Source organism: Xiphophorus maculatus, chromosome 11, assembly GCF_002775205.1.
Source record: "Xiphophorus maculatus strain JP 163 A chromosome 11, X_maculatus-5.0-male, whole genome shotgun sequence".
Lineage (NCBI taxonomy): Eukaryota > Metazoa > Chordata > Actinopteri > Cyprinodontiformes > Poeciliidae > Xiphophorus > Xiphophorus maculatus.
The window spans coordinates 5,671,601-5,697,614 of NC_036453.1; the positions used below are offsets into that span (position 1 = coordinate 5,671,601).

The 26,014-nt window shown below is 36.5% G+C and overlaps 3 protein-coding genes across 4 annotated transcripts; 1 reads left to right on the plus strand and 2 right to left on the minus strand.

The window, feature by feature from the left end:
- Positions 1-276: 276 nt before the first annotated feature.
- Positions 277-6,038, minus strand: rnf14 (ring finger protein 14). The gene is made up of 9 exons (XM_014471182.2): positions 5,962-6,038; positions 5,223-5,381; positions 5,010-5,140; positions 4,657-4,846; positions 3,237-3,622; positions 2,934-3,162; positions 2,507-2,679; positions 2,261-2,391; positions 277-1,499 (listed from the first exon to the last, which is right to left on the minus strand). The coding sequence occupies exons 2-9, from the start codon at positions 5,371-5,373 to the stop codon at positions 1,442-1,444; spliced, it is 1,449 nt and encodes a 482-aa protein (XP_014326668.1). The 5' UTR covers positions 5,374-5,381; positions 5,962-6,038; the 3' UTR covers positions 277-1,441.
- Positions 6,039-7,039: 1,001 nt separating this feature from the next.
- On the minus strand, positions 7,040-19,897 carry LOC102222186 (heat shock 70 kDa protein 4-like). Its single transcript, XM_005805450.2, has 19 exons — positions 19,589-19,897; positions 17,649-17,706; positions 17,383-17,523; positions 16,710-16,832; positions 15,829-15,928; positions 15,476-15,609; positions 15,014-15,258; positions 14,488-14,564; positions 14,050-14,201; positions 12,564-12,670; positions 12,272-12,405; positions 11,982-12,163; positions 11,461-11,544; positions 9,749-9,904; positions 9,409-9,534; positions 9,035-9,142; positions 8,365-8,484; positions 8,086-8,247; positions 7,040-7,989 (listed from the first exon to the last, which is right to left on the minus strand). Exons 1-19 carry the CDS (start codon positions 19,693-19,695, stop codon positions 7,789-7,791), a joined length of 2,517 nt encoding a protein of 838 aa, XP_005805507.1. The 5' UTR covers positions 19,696-19,897; the 3' UTR covers positions 7,040-7,788.
- A 1,127-nt stretch (positions 19,898-21,024) lies between these two features.
- On the plus strand, positions 21,025-25,701 carry zcchc10 (zinc finger CCHC-type containing 10). 2 transcript variants are annotated; one of them, XM_005805451.3, is made up of 4 exons: positions 21,025-21,172; positions 21,959-22,120; positions 22,413-22,457; positions 25,131-25,701. In XM_005805451.3, the coding sequence occupies exons 1-4, from the start codon at positions 21,132-21,134 to the stop codon at positions 25,345-25,347; spliced, it is 465 nt and encodes a 154-aa protein (XP_005805508.1). In that variant the 5' UTR covers positions 21,025-21,131; the 3' UTR covers positions 25,348-25,701. The 2 variants fall into 2 exon arrangements, with proteins under 2 accessions (XP_005805508.1, XP_023198637.1); XM_023342869.1 differs by having other exon boundaries at positions 22,416-22,457.
- Positions 25,702-26,014: the final 313 nt, after the last annotated feature.

The following is a 26,014-nucleotide window of genomic DNA, read 5'->3' on the forward strand; positions in this document are numbered from 1 at the left end:
TTTAAGATGAATGCAATATCTTAAGAAGCTGAGGTAAATTAGAAACAAAAAAAGTCTGATGAAAATGTGCAATATCAGCCTGAATGTAAGACGCTGAAGTGTTATGTAGTTAAAGTGGTGACACCTGACACGTTGAGCTTAGAAAGCAAATGGTAGATTTCCAACTCTGTAATTTCTGTATATATGTGGAGGTGAACTCAAAGATCGTTAGAATGCTTTCAGAGCATTAAACAATAAAAAGAGTAACTGTGTTATGCAGAAAAGAAAAAGGTCACAAACTGTTTATTGGAATATTTATTATTTTTTAGTGCATTGAACGTCATTCTGTGTTCTTACAAGAGAAATGAACAGTGTTGATGTGAACTTGGGACAAAAAACCATCATATGCTTTTTAAGGCTAAGCATCCCGATGTGTTTCTTCTAATCTGAACCAACTTCAAACTGTCACACAAGATGCTGAAACTGTTGTGTTGGGTTAATCTATGACAGAAATGTAAAGTAAACATTTGGTATGTCTTTCTACGTTTTTGCCTCTTTTTCTGTATAATTATTTGGCATTATTAAATAATTTTAAAAAAACATAGTAAATCTAATGTAGCCAACCACAAACTCTGCATAAAGCACCTGTTTTTTCATGAACACAAACTATAGTCATAGTTCAAGCTGCAAACCAAAGAAGCCAATGCACTGAACTTCACTACACACTCAAACTGTTCATGATTTCATTGTGCTCTGACTTTGTCATTATAGAGAGAGAAATTTCTGTTTTGGACACATACCTCATATGACTGAAATATTATTAATATCAATCTTGAATTTGAAAAGAAAGATGCTGTGTTTTACTTTTGACATGTTGAGGCAGGCTATAAGGATAGACTCCTTCAATTTTTTAATGAAAACATTCAGTAGATTCTCCATATTTAGCTGGTTGCTAGAAGGCCTATGACATAAAGAAATGATTTGCTATGAGACAAGACAGGACATAGTCTATTTGATTAATTATCTATATGACAGTACAAATTATTCCTTCCTTTGCAAATCTTTCACTGACTTGAGATTTCATGTTTATAACAGTTTCATAATCAGAACCCTTGTTAGACCATTAACCAACCACTAACCAATATAGCTTATTAGTGAAAGGTAAAGGCAAACAGAAAAGATGCTAAACTTTTCTAAAATCCCTGCAGTTGTTTGCCATCTGTTCAGCAGACCTATATTGTTGAGACCTGTATAATTTAAACACAATGACTGTGACTATAAACACTTTACATAGCTGATTGTCTTCCTGTCCTCTCTATGGCATGACAATGTTCAAAACACTCGATGTCTGTGTAAAAGTATGTGGCTGTGGTGGCGTTTCAGTTCCAGCGTAGATGAATCCATGGCCATGTGATGAAGGATAAAGTGCATTTAGATGTAGAGCTGAGAGGCGGCGCTGGCGTCAGTCCTCCTCATCGCTCCAGAATTCATCATCATCCACATCAACACCATGGAAGAGTCTGCAGGGGCCAAGGACAAAACAGTCAGACAGCTTAAGTACTGCACAAACACACTGGCCATCGATCTCGACACACTCTAGACTTGCTCATATGCAAGTCTAGAGCTTTAACATTTTCTTATGGTACAGTGAACTTCAAAAGGTTTATGTATGACAAGTTTTAGGCAGCTCCTCTGGTCAGACATGGTTGAACTTCATTTTCACAAGAACTGGACATGGATAACATACAATAATGTTGCCACTGCAATTTTCTAAAAATCTGCTTGAGAAACTGGTTTATTATTTAAAAAGTGGCTAGATTAAAAAAAAATGCTGTAAATTGAGGAATATAAATATAATTAAATGAAATATAATCTAGTGTATAAAAGTAGTATATACTGGCATATTTAAGGCTTAAATTTTGTTTTTTCATTTCCTTTAAAAATTTTAGAACAATTTCAGTTTGTCTTGTTTTCAAACATCGCATAGGATTTAAGGAAATGTTTTTAAAAAAAAAAAAAAGGCCTGCAGCATAATTACACTAAAATTGAGTTATTCCTCAGGAAACAAGATGAATATGTGAAAATGTACTGTTTGCTCAATGTTAAGGATTAGAAGCCAATTATGATGATGTGGGTGTTTTCTCTTTAAAATACTCTAGGTACCTTGGCAGAGACCAAGCTATTATATTACCGCAACAAAAGCAGCATTTATTAGAGCCTTTTTACCCATCCATACTGAAAGTGCCTATAAATGTGGATAAACCTGATAAGAGTTTCTTACTGGTTAAAGCAGGGTGAGTGAGGGTTGTTAAAGTGGCTGTATGGGTTGACTTTGCTGAGGGCACCGAGGCACAGCCAGCAGAAGTACTGCTTACAAGATGTGCATGTCATCTTGTTACAGCCATCCACTTTCTGAAAGATACAAAGTGCCGCAACATTATGTGAACAGACATGATTTGGATGGCACCATTTTTAAAGGTTCTGATGTCTTAAAGCATTGTAACCACTAGGGGGAGGTAAAGGCCACCTGTATATTGGTTCCACAGCGGGGGCAGCATTTGCAGTTCTCCTTGAGCCAGTCTCTGCTGAAGGATTCCTCCACCGCTTTCTGGACCACCCTCTTCCCGAAGCGTTGCTCCATGAACTTCTGGCCCTCAGGCGTGGCTGACAGGTACTCATCTCTCAGGCTACGCAGATCATCTGAGGAACAAACCAGAAGCTGAGACAGTTAGAAAATACATTTTCTGATTTCCAGTGGGGGTTTATTTGCATCTGTGTACATTTTATTTAAGCTCTGGCACATCTTTTCAATGCAACTCATTTCAGTCTTTCCACAGCTCCAACCCAACTACTTGTCTCCCACTTGCCTCTTATTTGTAATGTGCTACTTTTTCTTTTCTAACAAAGCTTCACTCCTGCAAACTATTTTTAACAGGAGTCAACTGTGTGGTTACCTGCTGTTATTTTACAATGAGAGACGCCGTGGTATCCCAGCTTGCACAGCGTGCAGAAAGCATACTGACAAGCCGAGCAAATGCCCATGGTTGTGTCTGGCTCCACCATAACAGCCGTCCCACAGGAGTGACGTGGACAGTAGACGACGTCAGCCATGAGGTCCAAGCTTGACTGAAGGAGCAAACGGTCATACCGGGCAAACAACTCCTCGTCCACAAGCTGTTTCACCTGAATGAAAAAGCCACGATGTGAGAGAACTGATTATGTGAAGTGAAAACTCACAGTTAATCTGCCGCTCTTACCTGTGACGGAGTGGCTAGTGAGGTACATTCGGGTTCAGGGCAGTTAAGGCACTGGACGTTGCCGTCCCGTATTTGAATCTGAAAGTACTCTGTCATGCACACCTTACAGTAAACATGTTGGCACCCCTTGAAGCAGAGACAGCTGGCACCCAGTTTGTCTGAAAAACAGATGCCGCAGCAGAACACCTTTCCATCGAATGCCCTCTGCCGCTGCGCCTCATCAAAGTCCAGGAGCTGAGGTAGGGGGTCTGAGTGGGGGTCCATCAGAACCACGGCGCGCGGGTCCGACTGAGAGGACGGTGAAAAGTGCTGGTCAGAGTTCTCTTTCTGCACGTCTGCTTTTTTCTCCTCTGGTTTTTCAGACTGGCTCATGCACTGTGTCCCAGCTGGACAGAGAAAAAAATATGTTTTTCCAAATGCCATTAATTTTTAAAAAACTTTAGCATAAACATACAGATGGCTGAGCAAGAATTTTCTAATTCAAAGGAGATAAAAACATGTTTACATCTGATATAAAGCCAAGTCACCAGTAAATCTAAGAAGATGCTTCTAATAAAGCTAAAGGTGTAATTTGCATTTGAAAAAAGTTACTAAGCCAAAGCCTACAACAGACAGAGTCATTGTGTCAGAAAAGTAACTTAAACTGATTTATTTCATCGAGTCATCTTTTACACATCATCCATAATTTTCAAACAGGTTAAGGATCTAGAGCACAAAACTAACTTTATCTATCCCAAACCAGTTTGATGTGAGTTTACTGTTGGAAAACTGACTGTGTTCAAGCTTCAACCATCTGACCCAAACTGGGAGCCTCAGGTGGTTGACACTTAAACTCATCATGCAGAGCACTCTCAATTTAAAAATAGCCACTCCAAAATGAATTTTATATTTAAAAAAATGAGCTGATTCTGTCACCTAAATGTCAAATGACAAAAATTCATGGGTAGAATCTGGGAGCCTGCACCTTTTACAACCCAAAGAGCCATTTTTGTCCTCAGACCAGCTAACAAAAGTTGTTTAGAGCCACAACTGTTTCATGACCTTTTCAGAAAAGACAACTTATTACCGTAAATAATTGATGTTATTTTTGAAAGAAAAAAATACAAACACCATTCTATTTATAAAACTTTTCCAAAAGAGGATGTATGCATTGCCTTCAATGAGATGTTATGATTTTGTGTTTTTTAAGTAAATAGTGCTCAACAAGAAGAATAGATAAGCAAATATTACTAGTACTTTTGGGTCATCTGGTTGTGGAACTTATTGATTCATGAAAAAACGGCAAAAACCTGAATTGCTTATTGTATTTTACTCAAGCTTGCTGTTAAAATTACTTAGTTCTTTATCATTTTTACCCAAAGTTATATTGCAGATATGCAGACTCCCGGGAGAATCTAACGACACAGAAAAACATAAATACCTTTTGCTTCAGGGTCTGTTTTCCTCCGTTCACCGCCGCCCTTAATGCTGCTCCTGTAGAGTTCAAGAGGAGACTGGATGCTCAGAAAGTTCAGAGTCTCCTCTTTCAGGAACTGGATCCACATGAAAAGGACCTCAAAACCCTGATTTTCGTCCCACAACTCATCCAAGCGCTGACACAGAGAACTCAGCTGAAATGATCAAATATCAAATATTACGCACCATAACCTGTATTTGTAGATTTGAATAAAACTACCAGTCATATTTCTGGAATATGGGAGGAAGCCAAAGTACCCAGAGATAACTTGTTTTTGTCATATAAAGAAATATAAGAGTTGGCATGATGAGTCCTACCTGAGCTTTGGTCATCCATTTGGAGCTGAGTGAAAAAACCGGTGGAGATGTAGACGGATAGTCTGCAGGAAGCTCGAAATTGAGCACCAAGGGAGGTAAAAAGCAGACATTATATTCAGCTGTCTTGTCTCCTACAACAGAGAAAGGAGGTAATTGGCATTTCTTGTTGTTATATGAATAAACTGCACACCACACCTTTACTGACGCATGTACCTTTCACCAGCAGCTTGAAATTGGGAGGGAGCTCCAGACACAGCTGTATCTCTCCGCCCTGAGCAGACTCTGCGCGGCGGAACTCCTCTTCATCATAGATACTTGCTAAAGCAAGCAGTTCATTCTCCTGGGCTTCTTTATCCTCAGACATTTACATACCTACAACAACAACAGTACACGATCAATAGCATTTCGAGATGTAGTGGCCGTAGCAGTGCCTGTCATAACATAAACACTGTCAAAATGAACTGCACCTAATCATCTCATGAATCTGACAATAAACTGTTAATTTACCAACTGGCTTAAACGGTTAAGCATTGTGTCTTAAACTACAAACCAAAAAGAAAGTGAAAAATATTTTTAAAAATTAATAAATTACTACAGGCAACACGACTTTTCATATAACTTAGCTTTAGCAAAGCTACGTTGTTATACAAAAGTTGGAGGATGCATTTATAACACCTTTATGTGTGTGCTAATAATGCAACACCGGTAAACATAAAGTGTTTTAGAAACTCTGATGACATTATTCAAGCTGTCGTTTAGTTTCCGACTTAGCTAACAAACTTGAGATAGTCACTGCATGAGGCTAGCAAGCTCTGCTAGTTAACTGCGGCTTTGTTACTGCAGCTAAGTAGCAAAGCTAGGCCCTGTGTCATAACCACTGTTATACAGATCAAAAATATTAAAATTATTTCACTGAAAAGTAGACTGCAATTAAAATGAAGACGTTAACTACCTTATATGTCCCAAGTGCAAGTGACTTCTGCCCCTTTGACTAGTTCTCGTCATGACGAGTCACTGTAGGTTCTTACAGCGCCACCTCCAGGAGATCTCAGTTAGCGCAATATTGGCTGGACCTGTTCCTTATCAGTCCGCCGGCAAGCAATCCGGCTGACCGGCCAGGATGATGAGCGGCGAAGAACAATTTCACCGAACTCCTTTTTTTTCATAATGTATGTACATTTTAGGGGAGGATCAACATAATATAATAAATTTAACTTAGTGAAAAATATATCTACTTAAATTTACTTTGTGCATTTATAATTTTGATAAACTATTATAGCCTACGATCAACCATAAAGTTTTTCCAAATAGACAAATATTCAGACATACTTACTTTTTTACTGGGTGCACGGTTTTTAAAAAAATATATTTTTTTATACATTGTGTATAGCTTTTAATTTCTCTATATGTTAGATTGTTTTTCATTGTAAGTTTATTGCCATTTGCAATTTTGCTCTGTCTTGTTTGCTGGTTAAGTTAAGAGAGTTGACATATTTGTTACAACTGTCACTATATTGTGACAACATGGCATGAAACAAAATCTGTGCAAAAATCGAGCTCCTCTGCTAATGACAGAAATAAACAGTTCACTCAGAAACAACCAATCACACCCAGTAAGCAAGTCTTAGCGCTGTCAGTTATGATCATGTAAGCGCTGCCCACAGCCTCCAGATTGTTCTCTACTACTCTACAGCCTCTCCCAGTCACCAGAGCATGTGGTGAATACTCAGGTTAGTTAATATGGCCACCAATCACAGCAGATAAACAGATTCCCAAGAATGGCATGTCAAAATAATTTTTTTATAAGTTACATATCCCAGTTTTAGTATTTTATTTATAACCTTTAATTCCTGCCATTGCGGTGTCTAGCACTATGCTGTTGTGCATTTCTAGTACATTATCATGTTTACCTGGAGACTAGCTATGAGATAAGACAGGACAAATTGTTAGCGATATTTCATCTCATCTTCTTGTGCAGGATTGGAAAGGGGCTTCATTTACCAGAGTTTTCTTGAACAGTAATGATTATAACTCAGCTCAGTTTTTGTTCTAAGGTTTATTTTTGCATTTTTCAGTGATGTGGCAACAACAGCAGCACCCAAAAAGGAGATTTGTTGCACCAGCAATCTCACTGTCAAGTAGAAAAAAAAAATAAAACAACAAGGCTACCAGAGAGCAAACAGATCATTTGCTTTTGAATGAGAAAAGCAGAACAGTGAAATACTGCATGACAGTAACTCTTGGTATCTAAATCCAACATACAGTACAAGAGAAGAAAATTTATTTGAACTAAATACATCATAACCCAGGAGTTACAAGTGTTTGTGGTGAAAACCCCCAAAACTAAACAAAACCCCACCCCACAAGATGACATTTACAACTTTAAACTATTGATGCCCCCTTCATCAACGCATTTGATACCTTATTTAAACAATATTTTACAATTTCCACTTTGCTGACATTTTTAGCTTAAAGGTCTTCAGGAAAAGCTAAACAATCATCAAAGCAGCACGAACTAAGCTAGCAACCCACACTCACAACTTCCCCACCCTCAGGAAGTCAATTCAATATTATTATTATGCAATATTTCTATATTCAAAGAATATAAGAAAGCACATGCCGTGAAGGCAGTCTGATGAATAGCACTGATAAAGGATGATGTCTGCATCTCCAAAAGAGGCTACCATGTCATTAAGAATTAACTCAGAAGTAAAGGGCTGAACAAGGTGAGAAGCAGTACAAACAGATGGGAAACTCAAAAGTTGGCAGCAGCAAAAGTTTAGTCAATGTCCATTTCAGGGAGCTTGTTTTCTGCAGTTTGCTGCTGTGTGGCTGTTGGTTTTGTTTTATCTGGGTTTCCAGGCTGGCTTTCTGGTTCAGCCTGTCCATTGACTGGACCGTTCTCCGTTTCCTCCTCCTTAGGAGGCTCCACTTTGGGCTTGGATTTAGTTACCACTGGATTGCAGGATGCGTAAAGCTCCTAGGGGATGAAAAGATCAAAGTAAGCAAGTGGATCTTAAGTCTAGTTTTCTATGAAAACACGTCGAAAAAGATTTGTGTAGCTGTCTCCAAGTACCTTTGTCTTGGTCTTGATTTCTCCTACTTTGACCACTGGGTCCACTGTGAGGTTCTGGCTGTTCTGTTGGTTTATTTTGGTATTCATCCAGGCCATGGCCTCATTGACCTGCTTATCCACCCGAGTCACCTCCAGCTCATCCAGGTGGTCATACTGCTCATCCTGTAAAATACAGAAACATTTAACAGTTGTGTACACTATTTCAACAAAACGTCCAGATACATTTGTTTATTACATTTGTTAATAGCAATTCTATTTTTAACGTACAGATATTATTACCTTTGCCTTGTAAGATTCGACGATCTTCATGTACATCTGTATCTGTCTACCAAGCTCCTCAAATGCTTTTGGTCTCTCTTCAGCTTCCAGGTATCTATCATGAATGGGCTGACCGATTTTCTGCAGAAAAAAAGGCAGATCAAAAAATATTCCCCCTTTCCAATTCAATTTTGTACTTTTCTAAGTTTTGATTCTTTCAACTTCTTCAGGTATGATGGGTCGCTTGCTGCAAGACATTTCATCCTGACCATAGGTGAAGTCAAACAGGCAGGTGGAAAATTTTGTACACACTTTGTCATCCAATGCATTCATTTTATGTAATTTAATTTAGTTTATTTATATAAAGAAAAATTGCTCCAAATGTCATCTCAACATATTTTATGAACAGGTGTGATTGATATGCCGTAATGTAGAATCTACTTCATTTCTCATAACTTTAATGCAAATAAACATTAAACATTCAGAAGAACATCCACAAGTAATTCTGGTAGCAAATTATTGTTAGAATAAACTGCAAAGTGTGAGACAAACAGTGTTTCATCTAAACCAGCTAGTAAGGAAAAGTAATTGTTACAGTCACTAGTCCCCATTACCCAGAGGTCAGACTTCATTCTGTATGTGATTAACCCATTCAGTACCTTTTTAAACTATAGCTTTTCAAAAGACTCACCTTCAGTTCCGCTAGTTTGTCAATGTAAACTTGTTTCTGTTGGTCCTCTCCATCTTCATACAACCAAGTTTCCGTGTCCTCCAGTTTTAATGAGAACGCGTCACGATCCTAAAATTTCAAAACAAAACAAAACAGAAAAACATGAGAGTAAGACAGAATATTATTATATATATGAATATATTATATATATATATTTGATTTTATATATATACATATATATATAATTAATTATATTTAATTAATATAATTAATAAATTATGATATTTAATTATATATATATATTTACAATATTATAAATATTATAATAGATGTCAAAAATAAACATACAGCTGAGAGGCTAATTGAGTCCAATGATGAATCTTGTTTGTACTTACAGCTTCATTCACAAACTTCTCCAGTGACCCGTGGAGTTTGTCCCTCATTTCATACACGTATTCTTCAACGTTGTTTTTTGCATCATTTCTCTCCTTCTCAAGCTTGTCCTGCATGATCATCTTCCCCTAGACAAGGCAGAGCGAAGGTCAGATTACTTTACTTAAAACCGGTAAACGGTTAAGAACCACATCAGATAATATAGAGCTCTACTGTAATTCATAGCCATCAAGTAATCATGGGTTTTAAATCTTAATCAAATACAGTAACAGAAAACACATCTGAGACTCTTTCTTTTATGTGTGCATACCGAACATTCCTGGTGATTTTTTAGGACATTACCTCATTCTCCATAAATGTATTAAGTTCCTCAACAGGCAGCTGCCACTGCAGTTTGCCCTCTATGGGCAGATCCACAGACTTTGTTTTTACTTTGGCTTTCTTGGCTTGGGGAGGTTGGTCGTTCTTCTTCTCCCCCTTGACATCCTCCGGTGATGTCTGGAAAAATAAAAACTGTTAAATATATTTAGAAAATCTGATTCTTAATGTTTAAACAATTACATAAAAACTGAAGTGAGTAACCTCATCATTATTAATGTTATGTGGAAACTTAAAAGCTTGTTTCAGCAAACTTTCCACATCGCTTAGTAAAAGGTCAAAGTGTGACCTGTAATTTAAACAATCCCAAAACCTTCATAACATCAAATTTCTGTTGATTTAATCTGATTTTTGTCCTTTTCCAAGTGAATGCATCAATTTTATGTAGAAATTAAAATCTTTTTGTCAATTCACCTTAATTATAGAGCTTATAAACTAACTAAACGTAAAAAACATATCGTTGCGAGGAACACCTTGAGTCATACAACTTGAGGAAACGGTTTTCAGAACAAATGGATCCGCTGTCATTTTATGAAACAATGTGATACTTGAACATTTTAACTGTAAAGAAACAATAAATATATTAAAAGTAAAGTGGCTAAGGGAACAGATTTCAATATTGTAAGTCCTAAATATGCAGCTTTAATTTTTTAAGCATTTCCATAAACCCCATGCTAACCATCAAGTACAAAATTGTAGCTATAAAATTAGAAAAGAATAAATAAATAAAACTAATGCACCTCCTCCACTAGGTACCTTGTGCTGGGCGATATGGATGGAAAGTTTCAAGCAAACAAAAAGTTTTAGATTTTGTGTCATTTAGGATTAGGCTCTGGAAGTGTGATGAAATAAAAACAATAGGACATTTTATTAGCTTCATGTAATATTGTGATTGTGTTCCCACCTGACTTGCAGTATTACAGTGTTGTTTTGAACACTGTAGTATTCTATTTACAATAGGTTTCTAAGCTTGTGTGTGACTTAATTCATACAGCTATAAACTCCCGCCAAGCAATATTTTCATGTGGAGTCGATGTTTATCTGAGCCCGTCACTGACAGACAGAACTGAAGCAGCCAATCCAGTTTCTCTATTACTTTACATCTCATCATAAAGGATAAAAACACTTAGACTGCGACCCAGATTTATTTAAGCAACAAAATAATGTGCATAAGCTGTAATTACATTTAGAAAATGTTGATCATGAACACTGGTGCTGCAGCGGACATAAAACTACAGACTTTACACCAGCAACAGGCATTGAGAGTTTAGTTTAGTTAGAGGCTCTGATGCAGATCATTTAGAAATGCCTTGAATGGGTCCTGACATTTAGGATCAGATCGTTTATTTTTGTTTATTATGAGTTTACACATTTCTTTTAAAAACTAGAACTGATGTGTTTCATATACTCTAGCAACATAGGACCTTTGGTTTAGTACTGTACAGGCATGTTTTTAGTTTATTATTGATATCTTGGCAAAAAGATATTTTTCCTTTATATAAAAGGATTTGATGTAATGCACACTTGAATTTGTCCATCTTTTGTAATTTGCATTCATTACGACAATAAGACATCAGGAGCAACTACACTTACAGAGGACCAATCTGCAAGTGTGTTTCTGCTTCATATACAACAAAGCAGCATGAATACTGTCCTATCGCCCAGCACAAGGTTACCTCCATTTCTTCCGCCTCTGATTTCTTGTCTTCGTTGTCTCCAGCCTGGGGTTTCTGATCTTCATGGTCCACTTGCATTTTGCTCTATTGCAGGGTAGCAAAAGAAAGCATATACAGAAAATGTATTAAGACAACACCTTGTAGATGTTTTTTTCAGAACATCTCAACAAATTAATTTGTTTCAGCTTTACTAATTTAGACCAGTTTGTGCAGGTTTTTACTTTGTGTCAAGTTTGAGATTTGTCAGCAAAGGTTGCTTTTCCAAAGATAAAAAACAGAAATATTCTAAATCACCTTTCTTTTTAATTCACAACAGTTTTTAGAGGGAGTAAGAACTGAAGTGGAAGTGAAAGAATACAAACACATTTTAGTAAAAACTGAGAAAATATCTCAAAATTGTTTTATTTCTAACCTTAGTTTTGTCCATCTCTTGGCAAAAAAGCAAAAAGCTTCTCCTTCTCCCTTACTCACCTCTGCCTGACAGCTACGTTTTGTTTCTTGCATCCAAAGCAGATACATACCTCCTCTTCCTTCACCGCTTGGTCCGTCTCCATCGGCTCCTCTCCTTCTGTGTCTTTTATGACTTCTACAAGAGCCGCGCTCGAGACACTGAACACTCCGTGAACGTTGACGCGCACTTTCACTTTCACCTTGGAGCTCTCGCCTGATGCCCGAGGAACCACCTTCTGGATCAGAAACTGACCTGAAAGACAGAGGGATGATGTCACAATTCCCAAATATGGTAAAAAACAAAACAAAAAACTCAAAATAAAATCGCATGAAAGTTGGTCTAATGGGCATCCTATAGTACCTATTGTTGCGTTAGGGTAGTTTAGCTCCTTCAGATTATTGTAATAGGCTTCCAGCATGAATGGCTCTTTCCGGTAAAAAGTCAGCACTTTGGAGAAGGGAGCTGCATGGTTCTTTGGAAAAACCTCACAGTCACTAGAAAAAATGTAGAGAGATACAAGTGAAATGCAAGTATTTGCTTAGCAATTAAAGTTTGGATGAAGTGTATTCATCTTCATCCAAACTTAAGCTTAACTATTAGCAGAAGCTTAGCTCAGAACACTATTATCTTATGACCATGAATATTTTCTTACCTCAGTCCGTCCTCTGCAGCTGAACTCCACTTTAGGGAAATGGAGTATGGGACAACATCCGTGATGGAGAACTCTCTGACTTTGAAAGCAGGCGACAAAATGGCACACTGAAAAAAAAAAGAAATCAATAGTTACTAATTAATGTCAATAACCCTGAATTCAGTTCTTTATTTGTTTGTATCCCGTTTTTGTGCTCATCACCTTCACTTGACTTCTGGTTTATGTATACAGTAAACCCTCGTTTTTCGCGGGGGTTGCGTTCCGAAAAGGTTTGTGCGTTCATTGCGTTCGTGATAGGCGAAATCCGTGAAATAGTTACCTTTATTTTTTACAATTATACAGCATAATTAAATACTCTACATTGAAACCAAAGAACAAAACCTGTTTTCAGGCCCAAGCATTTTTTAAACTAATATAACGCTTTCTTACAAGTAACTACAGTAAAATAATAATTTTAATCATCAATACGAAGTACAGTAGGACAAATTGTGACTCCCGTATTTCACTGTGCCTCTGACTGTGACGCTGCGGCCTGACTCCGCTCTCTAGTGTCTTTTTAGCTCAGGTGTGTTTTTTCTTTTGAAAAAACACACCTGTTTTTTCAGGTGTGTTTTTTCGAAAGAAGAACATAGTTATCGGTAGTAGTTGTCGCTCTTTTTTTCTTCTGCGCAAAAACATTTACCAAAATTTGCCAAGCTGTATTGCATATATTTAAATACCGTAACGTTATTGGCACACAGGTAGAGAAGAAGCGCGGAGACTGTTCAGCCAATCAGGACGCAGAATACAATACACTGTGAAAAAAAACTGCACAAAAAAACTCCGCGAAGCAGCAAGGTCGTGAAAGGTGAACCGCATTATAGTGAGGGTTCACCGTAATGCTTTTATTTTGAAGTGACCACTTCCAGTTTGTATGTTAACGAACTGCAACTTAATAACAAAAGACACAAGACAGTTGTTTATACAATGTATCTTGTTATTAAGTAAACCCCTAGAGGCATAAGGTATGTTTATTTTGTAAATAAGTATGTTTTCAATATTGAGTAACTGAATCTGTGCATATGTTTTATTGTATACTAAGTCTGGAGTTGTCTTTAGATCACAGGCAGTATTTTAAGCGTTATTTTTAAGATGTGAATGTTAACGGTTGTAAGAGTGTGGTCTTTTAGCTGACACTGCTTTCTCTGTATATATTTCCAGCTCTTTACAGTAAAACCCAGGGTGTGTTCCTACTAAACCTGAATGTTCATCAGTAAAGCCTCAACCTTCAATCGGGAGAGTATGCTACAACTAAAGTAGGCTTCAGTGCATAAGATACTCATTGTAAATAGCAAACTGAAATGATAAGACTTTATTCACACCAAATCCTTTTATTTCTGGCTATTAAAGAATAATAAAGCATCAAAGTCCCCAGAACCAACTGCCAGTTAATCTGCTGTGTGTGAAACTAACTAACCTGTGGAGAACGTAAATGTCTGAGCCGTACCTGCAGAGCACAACCCCGGGCCACCGCCTCATCTGCATTGAGGGTGGTGCTCAGCTCTTTGCCAAAGAATTTGCAGATCCGCTCCTTGATAGCTGGAATTCTGGTGGCTCCGCCCACAATCTCCACGGCGTAGAAGTCTTCCTTTTTCAGCTCTGGAAGCAGAGCGAGACGATCAATTAATCCCGACTTGTTAGGGTTACAAAGTCACAACTTCACTATCAAATGCTGTCGGATTTAAAACAGCCACACGTGTTGCTCTTCGCTTTGTGTAAACTGTTCATGATTCAGTCAGGTGAGGCAGGAGGAATAAGATATTAATAGATATGAGGAAATTACTAGAAGAATCCTTTGCCTCAAATTACACGCTCATAATGACTTTATGTGTTTACACATGGTGGTGAGGATAGACCAGTAGTTATTAAAGTCATATGTACTCACTGATCTGTTCCATGACGCTGCGCAGGGGACCCTCAACTTTGGCCAGCAGCCCAGCACACATTTCTTCAAACTGACCTCTGTGAACATGGTCATAAATTATTAATAGATACAGCTTAGCAACACAAACATACGCACTCTAAAATAAAAGGAAAAAAGGCACAGCACTGGCACACTGATGCAAGTTTTTAAAAGTATAGATTTTTTTAAAATATATTTTGTAATGTTAGACCTGCAGACTTCATTGTATTTCATTTGTAGGGCATAAAAAATACCTGAACAATAACAATAAGCTGACTTTTGAAAGCATTTTTAGGTTTACCAGTCTAGTAGGGGCTGAATATAAATGGCGTAAAAATTTTGCTGATTTTTATTCACAGAAAATGTTAAAAATCGTGAATCCTTTTCTGGGTTAATTTATCACAAAAAAAAAAAATAAATGAATAAATAAAATCAAATAAAACACATTAAAGTTTATTGACAAATCTTTGGTCAGGTTTTATTAATTATGTATAAACATAAATCTCACCTGTTCAGTTTACTGGAAACATCAATGTCGTTCATGAAGCATTCAATGTTGAGAGGCAGGTCAGAGGAGTTGGCACTCATCAGCTTCTTCAGCTTCTCACACTCCTGGTAAAGACGCACTAAAGCTCGAGGTTTGGACCTGACATTCAGCTTATATTTCTTGGCAAACTCTTCGCAGAAGTGGTTCACCAGGATGTCATCAAAGTCCTTCCCACCGAGGTCAGAATCAAAAGCTGTAGCCAGAATCTTACAGAAAGAAAAAAAGGTAAATATCGAAAGTAATCAACAGTAAAATAACTAGTAGGAGTTTATTTTCTTCTAATCTACTTAATTTGTCTGCGTCTTATCAAGGTGTGAAGTTACACTGAGTTAGTGGTACAAAAGCTGAAGCAGCAGCACATGGTAGCACAACTACTAACATTAGTATCTATACAAAACCACTCAAAAGTACTTAATAATTTACCTTGAGCTTTCCTTTGTTAAAGGCACAAACGGATACCTGGTAACCAGAGTGGCCCAGATCCACAAACACCACTATCCTGGGTTTCTCCTCCGGAGCTGGAAGATCCTGCTTATAGATTCCATAAGCCAGAGACACTGAAACAGAACAAACAAATGGAATAAATATGCTGAAAAAAAACACTGGAATTTTATGAGGTTGTTAAAGACATTTTTCTGAGCAGAAAAGGTAAAATAAGTTTGACTGACACCCTGCCGAAAAAAATTTGTCTTGCATCAAATTTCACAGATATTGTCTCATGTTGCAGTATTAGCAGCTAAAATGGAGTGTCAAACAGTTTCAGATGCCAGGTGTACCTGCTGTGGTCTCATTCATTAATCGTAGACAGTTGAGGCCTGCAATCTGAGCTGCATCCATGACCGACCTCCTCTCCGCGTCAGTGTAATAGCTTGGTACCTGAGATGAGGAACAGAAAATATTTAGTTTACACATATATTCACATCAAGGAATGTGAAAAATGATGCATGGACGTTTATAAATTAAAAACCAAAAAAATACTTTTATTCATCTTTTGATACTGGGATTAAAAGATGATCCCAGTATCATCTGGGATGAGCTCAGATAGAGACTGCTTTTCTCAAAAAGATGTCCGGATATGTCACTAATTTAGCAAGTTGGAATGCCAAAACAAAACGTCCCAATGTTGAAAGGTTCAAGATCTAAATTTAGAGACAGGCCACAACACGAGTAACATGTTCTCTATCACCAGGGCCTGATGTCACCTATAAATTTAGCTTTGGTACAAGTCACAGCCCCTCTGTGCTAGATCTGTAACATTACATAACGGCTGCTATTTGTGCTCTCTCATGCTGAGCTCAACAAACACTTCCCACTCTTTACCGACTGGGTGCAAGAGAGGAAATGCAGCTTTCAGACACAGACATCTGGTGAGGAGGCTGACGCTCTAATGTCACATGAACAGGTGACAACCCACATATACACCAGACACTTTTTATATATATGTACACATGCATAAATGAACCCAAACCACATGTCAATGCAAGAGACATGATGGCAACAGCCATAAATGATGAGTTCAGGTTTAATAAGCAATTTCAAGCACTGAAGATAAAAACATTTTTTTTAAAAGATGTCACATTAGAACTCATTAACAAATCATCAGAAAAGACTGTAATACAGAATCCTAAAATCTCCAGTAATTCAGAGATCTTGATACCGAGATGACGCAGTCGACAACTGGCTTCTTCAGTGCACTTTCAGCCGTCTCCTTCAGCTTTGTCAGCAGCATCCCGGTTATCTGCTCCACGCTGAATACTCTCTCTTCCTCCATGTACAGCACCTGAAACAGGATATTCTCAATGAATTACCCTTTTCTAAACAGAAAAGTCAGCAAACTTACACATGAGGTGTAAAATTTGTTCTTTTTTTTTTTTTTTAAATGTGATTTTAAGGAAAAAATAGGCCCATGCACTTTTTAGGGGTGAGGTCCTTCTGGACTATCATTTATGAACTCACAGGAACTTGAATAGTTCAACAATTATTAAAACTGTTAAGTAAAACAGAATCAGAGCAAATACTTTATCTAACAATAAGATGTCAATTTATTTTACAGAAAAATCCCTCATACTTTGAATAAATTCATAATAGGAACAGACTATATGTAAAACATATTTAACGGGCAATTGTTATGCCTGCATTTTTATAAATCAAACACTGAACAAATGACAAAAAAGGACAGTTTACCAAAAAAGATCCCAGGAGAAAAAATAAAAACATAAACAAATCAGCTTTCTGGGTTGTTAAATATTGGCATACACCACAAATAAAATCCAACATCACTTGACCTTTAACCCTCCCTATTAGAACAACAAAATAGGGGCTAACCTCACCTTTATACCAGTGACTCCTGAAGGCATCTGTGCCAAGTCGTACACCAGGTTGGACTTGGCTGCCTGAACAACTGGGTCAGAGAACGCCCTGCCATGGAAACGCTTGAAGCCTTGCACTGTGTTCTTACAGTTGGTCACCACCTGGAGATGATGATTGAGCAGGAAAAAAAACGTTTGAAAATGTTCGCTCTTTAAAATACAGTTTGGGATTTTTAAGCGAAAGATTAAAAATCTAATGCATGCAATTTGGAAGAATTGATATATACCTGGCTTTTTGCAGCTGCTCCGATCGATCGATTTCTTGGACCAAATGATACAAATGACCTGGGGGAAAATGAATGAAATGTCAATTTGATTATTATAATCAAACAATTGGAGGATATCTAAGTAGACATTCAGTTTGGTACCACAAGTAAAACAAAGGTAAGGTTTGTTGCCAGAAGTTACTACACAATATTCTGACATGCCTACACATGAGCCAACAATCATTTTCATAATGTAATAACACCAAACTTTCTTTTAGTTTAAGCCTACTTTCATTCTTTTTAGGCTACATTTACAGACATTTTTCATATATAGTACTGCCTGCCAAATTTTAAAAAGTGGCACTAAGAACTGACATAGTATACAAATAGGTTTTGGGATAAACATGTTTATATTCACAATGTGTTATCAAAAGAGATAAAACTTTTGGTTTTAGGCACATGTGCCATGTGTTTCACAAAGACACTTAATGGTTTATGTGACTGTTATGATTTTAAATCATAACAGTCGCAAAAGGGTAACTTAAATGTTAAATCATACCAATCATATAGTCTAAGGTTTCTTTTTAATTCTACTGAGGAGGCAGTGCTTAAAGCAGTTAAAGCAGTGCTGCCTTAACACCACCTTCTCTGCTCTCAGCCATTCAACTGAATGAAAGGAGGCTGCTGCTGCCATGCTGCTGAAGGACTCCTCACTCTTAATCAGGTACTGCATTTTAAAGGCTATGTTTGGAAAGACTAATAAAACAACTAATATCATATTTGTATATTTGTGTTACTCAATAAACACAAAATCAGCTAAATGTATATTTTGAACAAGATTCAATATAAATTCCCAAATAATAGAAAATAAGAGCATTATTATAACAGTAATAATGTGTCATTTAATTTTAATGTAACTATGAACTATTAATTAATCAAGATTATATTTCTCCTGTTTCAAATAAATGCATTGAATTGCATCAAATACATCTTAGTATTGTTTTTTGTTTACAAGTAATAAATATTTTTACTCTACGTGTAAGAATCTCGAGTAAAAAAATACATGTTTTTAATATTCAAGAATAATATATCGATTATCTTCAGCCTTTTGACTTCGCCCCCAAAGTCAAATTCACCAATTATGACTTTTATGATTTAAGATCTTCATGTATTATTAATTATGAGTCACATATAGCTTTTTTGGCAGCAAATACACAAATTCAGGCAAAACAACCTCTTTAATATTTCAAAACATACAAAATAATTGTAATAATTATTACACATGACAAAAATAACCAGAAGTACTACAACACGAACCGTTTAAACGGTTTGTGTTTTTAAGACCGTTTAAACGGTCTAAAAAGTAAACTCTTGGAAAAAATACTTAAGAAAAGTTAACGAATGTGCAACAAATATAGCCTTCATTTTTAATCACTACATTTTCTGTGGACATAATAATTGCTAGAATATTCCACCAAAAGCTCGACTGATGTCGTCATCGAAAGCAAGACGCACGTTTTGTCACACGGGACACACCGGAGCTTAGGCCTCCAGTGCATGTAAGACAATTAGAACTACAGAAGGAAGCACCGCCTGCGCGGGGTCATCAGGCAACTAAAACACGTTTTCCAACAGTCAGTACCGTTAATAAAACTGAGGTGTTTAGCCGTCTAGCTTACAATTGTAGCTCCGGTGGTAAAGGTTTTTAATATATAAGCGTTGAATATAAAATCAAAACAGCCATTTTTGCAGCTAAGACTCAAGTGCACAAACAAATATATCTTAGAGTAACACACAGTGAAATTAAGTTTGACTGATCACACACGGACGTGTATGAAAGTTAGGCAAATGGGTTTAAAATCCGACTTCATTGTGAAGACAACACACAGAAAATGATAAGATATCCAACAAGGTTACTATTTCAGAATTTTAACGTATAAAATGTGCTGTTTAATACTTACGGCGTACATCTGTCGCTGTATTCGTTAGCAACTGTCTCGATTCCTCCAGCTCGGGCTACAGCTACATAGCAGCTCTGAAACCCCAAGTCAAATCCCACCACTGACATCTTCTACAATATGCTTGTCTCTTGGTTGTAAGGTTGCCTGCAGCGGAACTTAAAGTAAGGTTAATGTTTATTTAAACCTTAAAGAGTACAATAATCCTAATAGAGTTGTTGTGTTGCTCTCTGTTAAAAAGAGATAGTGCTCTTCTTAATCCACGCCGCTGTTACCGGTGTCACTGATATGCACTGGCAACCCTTAGCAGCAAGGTGGTTTAACAGCCTTCTCGCGCTCTCGCCGGTAATTCTCGCGAGATGTGCGTTATCCAGACGTCTCTGGATTTTTCTATAACCATGTGAGGTGAGAGACGTTTCTCCAACTCTCTAGCTTTTTTGAGATAGATTCTGAGACTTTTGCGCAGTTTTTACATAATTTCTAAATGTAGTATATGCCTTAAATTACAGCAACAGAATTACGAGATGTGAAAAAAAACATTATTTATTATTTTACATTTAGTGTAAATTAAGTTTTTTATACAATCAAATATCTCCAGGCAATTTCTAAAAAAAAAAAACACGCATAATTCATAATTCAATTCTTGTTACAATTTGAACTCAATATTGTAATCAGATATCAATTGATTTCATTCCACAACAAATCAAACATAAGATCCACTTACATCATACGGAAACAGTACAGTAAGGTTGTTTTCATTCTAGTTAGAATATTAAGTGTTAGTCTATGTGGGCCGATGATCTAAAAAGTTGAAATTATTGGACTTGGCTTTACAATGGATAGAAGAAATAAGATCTTAAAAACAATCATTTGTTCAGAGTCCAATTCAGCACTAGCCAGTGTAAAATATAGTCATTCAAATAATAAACTAGATATTTTATTAGAAATATAATAATCATTATTTAGGTTACAAATGATGTGATATTTATTTAAGTTCCAACACATATTTGGATTAAGGCAAACAAAACAGCAGACAGAGAAGCAAAAACGGCAACAACAGGACTAACAGCTCATTATTCAAAATACAGCAACATAACACAGGAAAATGTCAACTTTGTGGAGAAAATTAGACATTGTAGCAAATTTAGAAGATATGAAATAAAAAGGATATTAAGATTGGACAAATTTAGAAAAAATAAATAAATATTTCATTTGTTAAGTATATTACAGAGAAATTCAGACACAAAAAGCACTTGTATTTTAAAAACATTTTTTGGAAAATAGATGACTTCAATATACGTATATGAAGACATTTTGAGCCATGTTCCATATCAGTAGGTGGCAGTAATACCGCCTTTAACATTTTTTTTGGCAACTGCTAATAAAAAATACAAGAAGAAGAACAAGAAGAAGAAGAAGAAGAAGAAGAAGAAGAAGAAGAAGAAGAAGAAGAAGAAGACGTCATGGTGATGGTGCGACTCCAGTAGGCGCTGTTGCTGTTCTAGACTTTAACGGTAGAAACGAAGAAGAAGCTAAACCTGGCAACATGGCGACTCCCATGCACAGAATAATTGCGAGGAGACAAGCGTAAGTATATCCTGTATATTTGGAAGTGATAATGAAATTGTTGTACAGTTTGTGAGCTTAGCTTTATGTTTTTTAACACCAACAAAATTTAGGCCGTTAAACGCCATCTTACACGCAGAAAGTCAATACTGACTGGAGCAGGGAAAACGGGGAGCTCAGATCCTTCGCTGCTTCTTTTTACAAGATCTTTTTTTATTTTCCATTGGTCTATTGTTTGTGCTGAGGTGTTTACTTAGTCTAATAGGTCAGATGTGGAAGTTGTATCGGGAGTAGCATGTAGTAACTGTGACGAAGAAATATTTTTCATGGAATTTTATTTTATAGTTTTCCAAACCAGTACATTTATGTGGGGGGAAAAAATTGTATTTAAAACATGACGATCTACAGACTTCATTCCTCTTTCCAATATCAGTCAGACAATCAGGTAAAAATCTTTAGTCCTGTTTTACAAAAGAACAATTAAATTACTAGGGTGCAGTTTAGTCAGTGTGTGGTATAGAAGTTAAAAAGACCAGAATAAAAATATAAATGGTACAGATTATACAAAAAGGCCACTGATACAAATAAGATGATGCACACGGGGGAAGGTTGCAGGATTTTATTATGAATTTAGCCATGATTGCTCTTGGATAAAAACAGTTTCTAAAACATAAATAAATGTTTCTATAAAAATAAAAAAATATATATCATAAAAATTACTAACTTAAATTACAAGAATGCAAATGTTCTAGTCACTTACTGTCTTATTTAAATAATATTTGTCTTTTTTTTCCCCTCTGTCTACAGGGAGGCAAACAAACAACATGTGCGATGCCAGAAGTGCTTGGAGATGGGACACTGGACATATGAGTGCACCGGGAAACGAAAATATTTGCACAGACCATCAAGAACAGTTGAGATGAAGAAGAAGCTGAAGGAAAATGAAAATAAACCTCTCAGTGTCACAGGGTAAGGGCTCTTCATCCCTTTATGCTATGAGATATTCTTCCTTTGTGCATCCACTTGTGCACTAAAAGCCTGACTGCAGAACTTTGCAGTGATCATTCCCTGTGATAATTCAATAAAAGTATATACTATCCAGCAAATGTCAGTGTTTATTTTAGACCAGTGTAAGCTTTTAATATTTGGATTTGATTGCCATTCATTGTTTCTGTTTAAATTCCAATTCAAATGTTTTATAAAATGATACAGGCACAAACCAATATAATTTTAATGCATTCATTGTCATTTTTCCTGTTAGCAGACCAGGAGGAGAAAGCTCAATTGAAAAGAAAATCAAAAAGAAGTAAGTCTATTTTTTTCTTTATTTTAACTTAATTAAATTTAAGCCTCTTAGGTGTTTGAAAAAGCATACGTACTCATGGATTTCATTTTTATTTATTTCCTTAAATAATTTATGTTGCAGACAAACATAAGGCAGATGCAGACACCTCAATTTGCATGCAAAAGAAATACTTCAGGTCCAAATGGCCAGGTCTAAAAAAAGAGGGAGGAGTAAATTTGTAACTGTTTTTTTAGTTATTTTTTATGGTGAAATATTTTAGTGGCACTTGTGTCATTTATGTACAGTAATCATACAGGAAATGAGCAGAGAAAGAAGGGGGGGAGAGGCATCCATCAAAGGTTTAAAGGTCAGGGATTGAACCCCAGGACTGCTGTGTAGAGCACTAAAGCCTTCGTATATGGAGAAACCCACTGCACCTCTACGTACATCAGCGATGTCCCATTTGTAATTATTGCTTCATCTTTCTATGATAAAATATGTGAATGCTCATGTTCATCAGCTGACAGGTTAATTTGAGCAAATAAAACAAACAAATCTTAAACTAATTTAAAATTTACACTTGCTTTATTCTATTGAAATATGTACCCTTGCTTATAACCTTAAATTGAAATCAAATTAATTGTCTAAAAAATTATGACTCAACAGCGCCCTCCAGTGTTTGCAATCTTGCTATTTAATAGATGGATAAAGCAAACAATGATATATATATATAATTTTTTAAGGGTTTACATTATTTCTATGTTCTGTTTTTTTTTCTTTAGCTCATTTACACATAATTTCAAATTAGTTGAAAATTGTTATGCTATTATTGCATATTAAGAAGTAGAACAATTAAACTGGGCTACTTAAATGAAACATGCTGTAATTTCCTCTCCAGCGTTTGTGCATTCTGTATTTTGAACATGTTATGCTTTATCAATCAATCAATCAAATTTTATTTGTATAGCACATTTCAGCAGCAAGGCATTTCAAAGTGCTTTACATCATAACAAACACAGAATCACAATGCAATATAGAATCAATCATTAAGTCAAGTTACATCAATAAATTTGTAATTGATTACATTTCAAATACAATTCTAAACAGGTGGGTTTTTAGTTGAGATTTAAAAAAAGTCAGTGTTTCAGCTGTTTTACAGTTTTCTGGAAGTTTGTTCCAGATTTGTGGTGCATAGATGCTGAAAGCTGCTTCTCCTCGTTTGGTTCTGGTTCTGGGGATGCAGAGCAGACCAGAACCAGAAGACCTGAGAGGTCTGGAAGGTTGATACAATAACAGCAGATCTTTAATGTGTTGTGGTGCTAAGCCGTTCAGTGATTTATAAACTAACAACAGTATTTTAAAGTCTATTCTTTGAGCTACAGGGAGCCAGTGGAGGGACTTTAAAACTGGTGTTATGTGCTCTATCTTCCTGGTTTTAGTGAGAACGCCAGCAGCAGCATTCTGGATCAGCTGCAGCTGTTTGATTGATTTGTTGGACAGACCTGTGAAGACGCTGTTGCAATAATCAATACGACTGAAGATGAACGCAGGGATGAGTTTCTCTAGATCTGGCTGAGACATTAGTCCTTTAATCCTGGAAATGTTCTTCAGGTGATAGAAGGCCGACTTTGTAACTGTCTTTATGTGGCTCTGGAGGTTCAGGTCAGAGTCCATCACTACTCCCAGGTTTCGGGCCTGATCGCTAGTTTTCAGTTGTAATAACTGAAGTTGTGCATTGACTCTAGATCGTTCCTCTTTAGGTCCAAAAATAATAACTTCAGTTTTGTTTCTGTTCAGCTGGAGAAAGTTTTGGCACATCCACACATTTATCTGTTCTAAGCATCTGTTCAGTGATTGGATGGGCTCTGAGTCACCTGGTGACATCGTAATGTAGAGCTGTGTGTCATCTGCATAGTTATGGTAGCTAATATTATTTCCTGTTATAACCTGAGCTAGTGGGAGCATATAAATATTGAATAAAAGGGGTCCTAGGATTGAACCTTGGGGTACCCCACATGTGACCTTTGACCTCTTTGATGAAAAGTTTTTTATGCAGACCTACAGCCCAAAACAACTGCTTAAAAATACCTATTCAACATTTGCAGAATATCGCACTGTTCAACATTTCTAAATGCAGAGCAAATACCGCTTTCTTCACTTTATTGATTATGTCTTTGAAAGTTTTTCCTCAGTGATCTATTTTGTTTTTTCTTTGCTCTTGCTGTTCGTTGTGTCTCCAAACACAAGAGTCATAACATATAGTTTGAGAAAGCTGTAAAATAATTTTCTTATGTGGTTACTGGAAAGAAGCAACACATTTCTGTGTAGAACGACTGGTTCTGCTTTTATTTCTCTGACATAGACTGTTGTCAGCAGTCTGTTCATCATCAAAACACACATATGACCATCAAAATAGCTGAAATAAATCAGAGTTGCATAGATTAGATTATTTACTAAAGACAGAACACATATAACTGTTTTTGTTTTATATTTTTAAAGTGATTGTAGAGTACTGGTTGTCAACTACAAATTTGTAAGAAGAACTGTAACATTTAGAAAGGTTAAACTTTGTCACCTCTGTCCAGCCCTTTTTAATTTAATACCAGAGTGATAAGAGTGAATGGAACATTCCGGCAAATGTAACAGGTACAGTTACATTTCCTTCTCACGCTGCGCTCTGCTTCTTGCTCTCAGGGCAAAAGACTTGAGCGACGACAGCAGCAACGACTCAGACGACTCGTCCAGTGACTCATCAGACAGCAGCAACTCTTCCAGCTCCTCTTCAGACAGCGACAGTTCTTCCTCCTCCTCTTCCTCCTCCTCCTCATCCCCTTCATCAGAGAGCTCAGACTCAGAAAGCAGTAGTGATTCAGATGAGGGACCTCCAAAAAAGAAGAAAAAGAAGAAATAAACATGTTGGGAATTAAGGAGAGATTTCTTGACAATACTCAGTGTTTCAAATAAATGTTCTTTTTCTAAAAGCAAATCACAGCTGGTTGGAAATTACAGCGGTGTGCTAAGGATCGTGGGCTAGTCTTGAGCTTTGTTTCCTCTTGAGTTTTAAACACTTTTCTGCTGTTACTTCTGCAGCTGAGACATTTTCTAATGTTTGTATTTCTAGCGAGAAAATAAACTTCAAAACCTGTTAAGAGGAACACACAATTATTCAAGTTAATTTTTTGAATTTTTGTTCTTAGTGTTTCCAGATGAGCAGGTTCTGTATAACTTGTCAACCTGTTTGAATAAACTTTAAGATTATAAAGTACTCTGAAGAAAATAAGTATTCCTACTGTAAAAATATTTTTTCTTACTAATAATTAAACTTGGCTTATTGTTTGTGCTTACAAATGGTGTCTTGCAGAAGTACTCCTACTCCTTTAACCTTCTCAATTTTTTTTCACATTATAACCACAAAAGTCAACAAATTGTATCAGGTTTCTCCAACAAAATGCAGTCTAACTGTGAACTGGAGGGAAAATAACATGATTTATTATAAATAAGACTCTGAAAATAGAAACTGGCTTATACTTGTATGGCGCTTTATCAAGTCCAAATACTCCAGAGATCTAAAGTAAGAT

What these genes read in the sequence shown, in the direction of transcription:
- rnf14 (XM_014471182.2), bottom strand. Translation starts at nt 5,373, where the DNA reads ATGTCTGAGGATAAAGAAGCCCAGGAGAATGAACTGCTTGCTTTAGCA. An exon ending in TTTCAAGCTGCTGGTGAAAG is followed by an intron (nt 5,141 to 5,222) that starts GTACATGCGTCA and finishes TCTCTGTTGTAG; the next exon opens with GAGACAAGACAGCTGAATAT. An exon ending in AACAGACCCTGAAGCAAAAG is followed by an intron (nt 3,623 to 4,656) that starts GTATTTATGTTT and finishes TTCTCTGTCCAG; the next exon opens with CTGGGACACAGTGCATGAGC.
- LOC102222186 (XM_005805450.2), bottom strand. Translation starts at nt 19,695, where the DNA reads ATGTCAGTGGTGGGATTTGACTTGGGGTTTCAGAGCTGCTATGTAGCT. An exon ending in GAGCAGCTGCAAAAAGCCAG is followed by an intron (nt 17,524 to 17,648) that starts GTATATATCAAT and finishes CATCATCTCCAG; the next exon opens with GTGGTGACCAACTGTAAGAA. An exon ending in AAGCGGTGAAGGAAGAGGAG is followed by an intron (nt 11,545 to 11,981) that starts GTATGTATCTGC and finishes ACCCTGCAATAG; the next exon opens with AGCAAAATGCAAGTGGACCA.
- zcchc10 (XM_005805451.3), top strand. Translation starts at nt 21,132, where the DNA reads ATGGCGACTCCCATGCACAGAATAATTGCGAGGAGACAAGC. An exon ending in AAACCTCTCAGTGTCACAGG is followed by an intron (nt 22,121 to 22,412) that starts GTAAGGGCTCTT and finishes TTTTCCTGTTAG; the next exon opens with CAGACCAGGAGGAGAAAGCT. An exon ending in GAAAAGAAAATCAAAAAGAA is followed by an intron (nt 22,458 to 25,130) that starts GTAAGTCTATTT and finishes TCTTGCTCTCAG; the next exon opens with GGCAAAAGACTTGAGCGACG.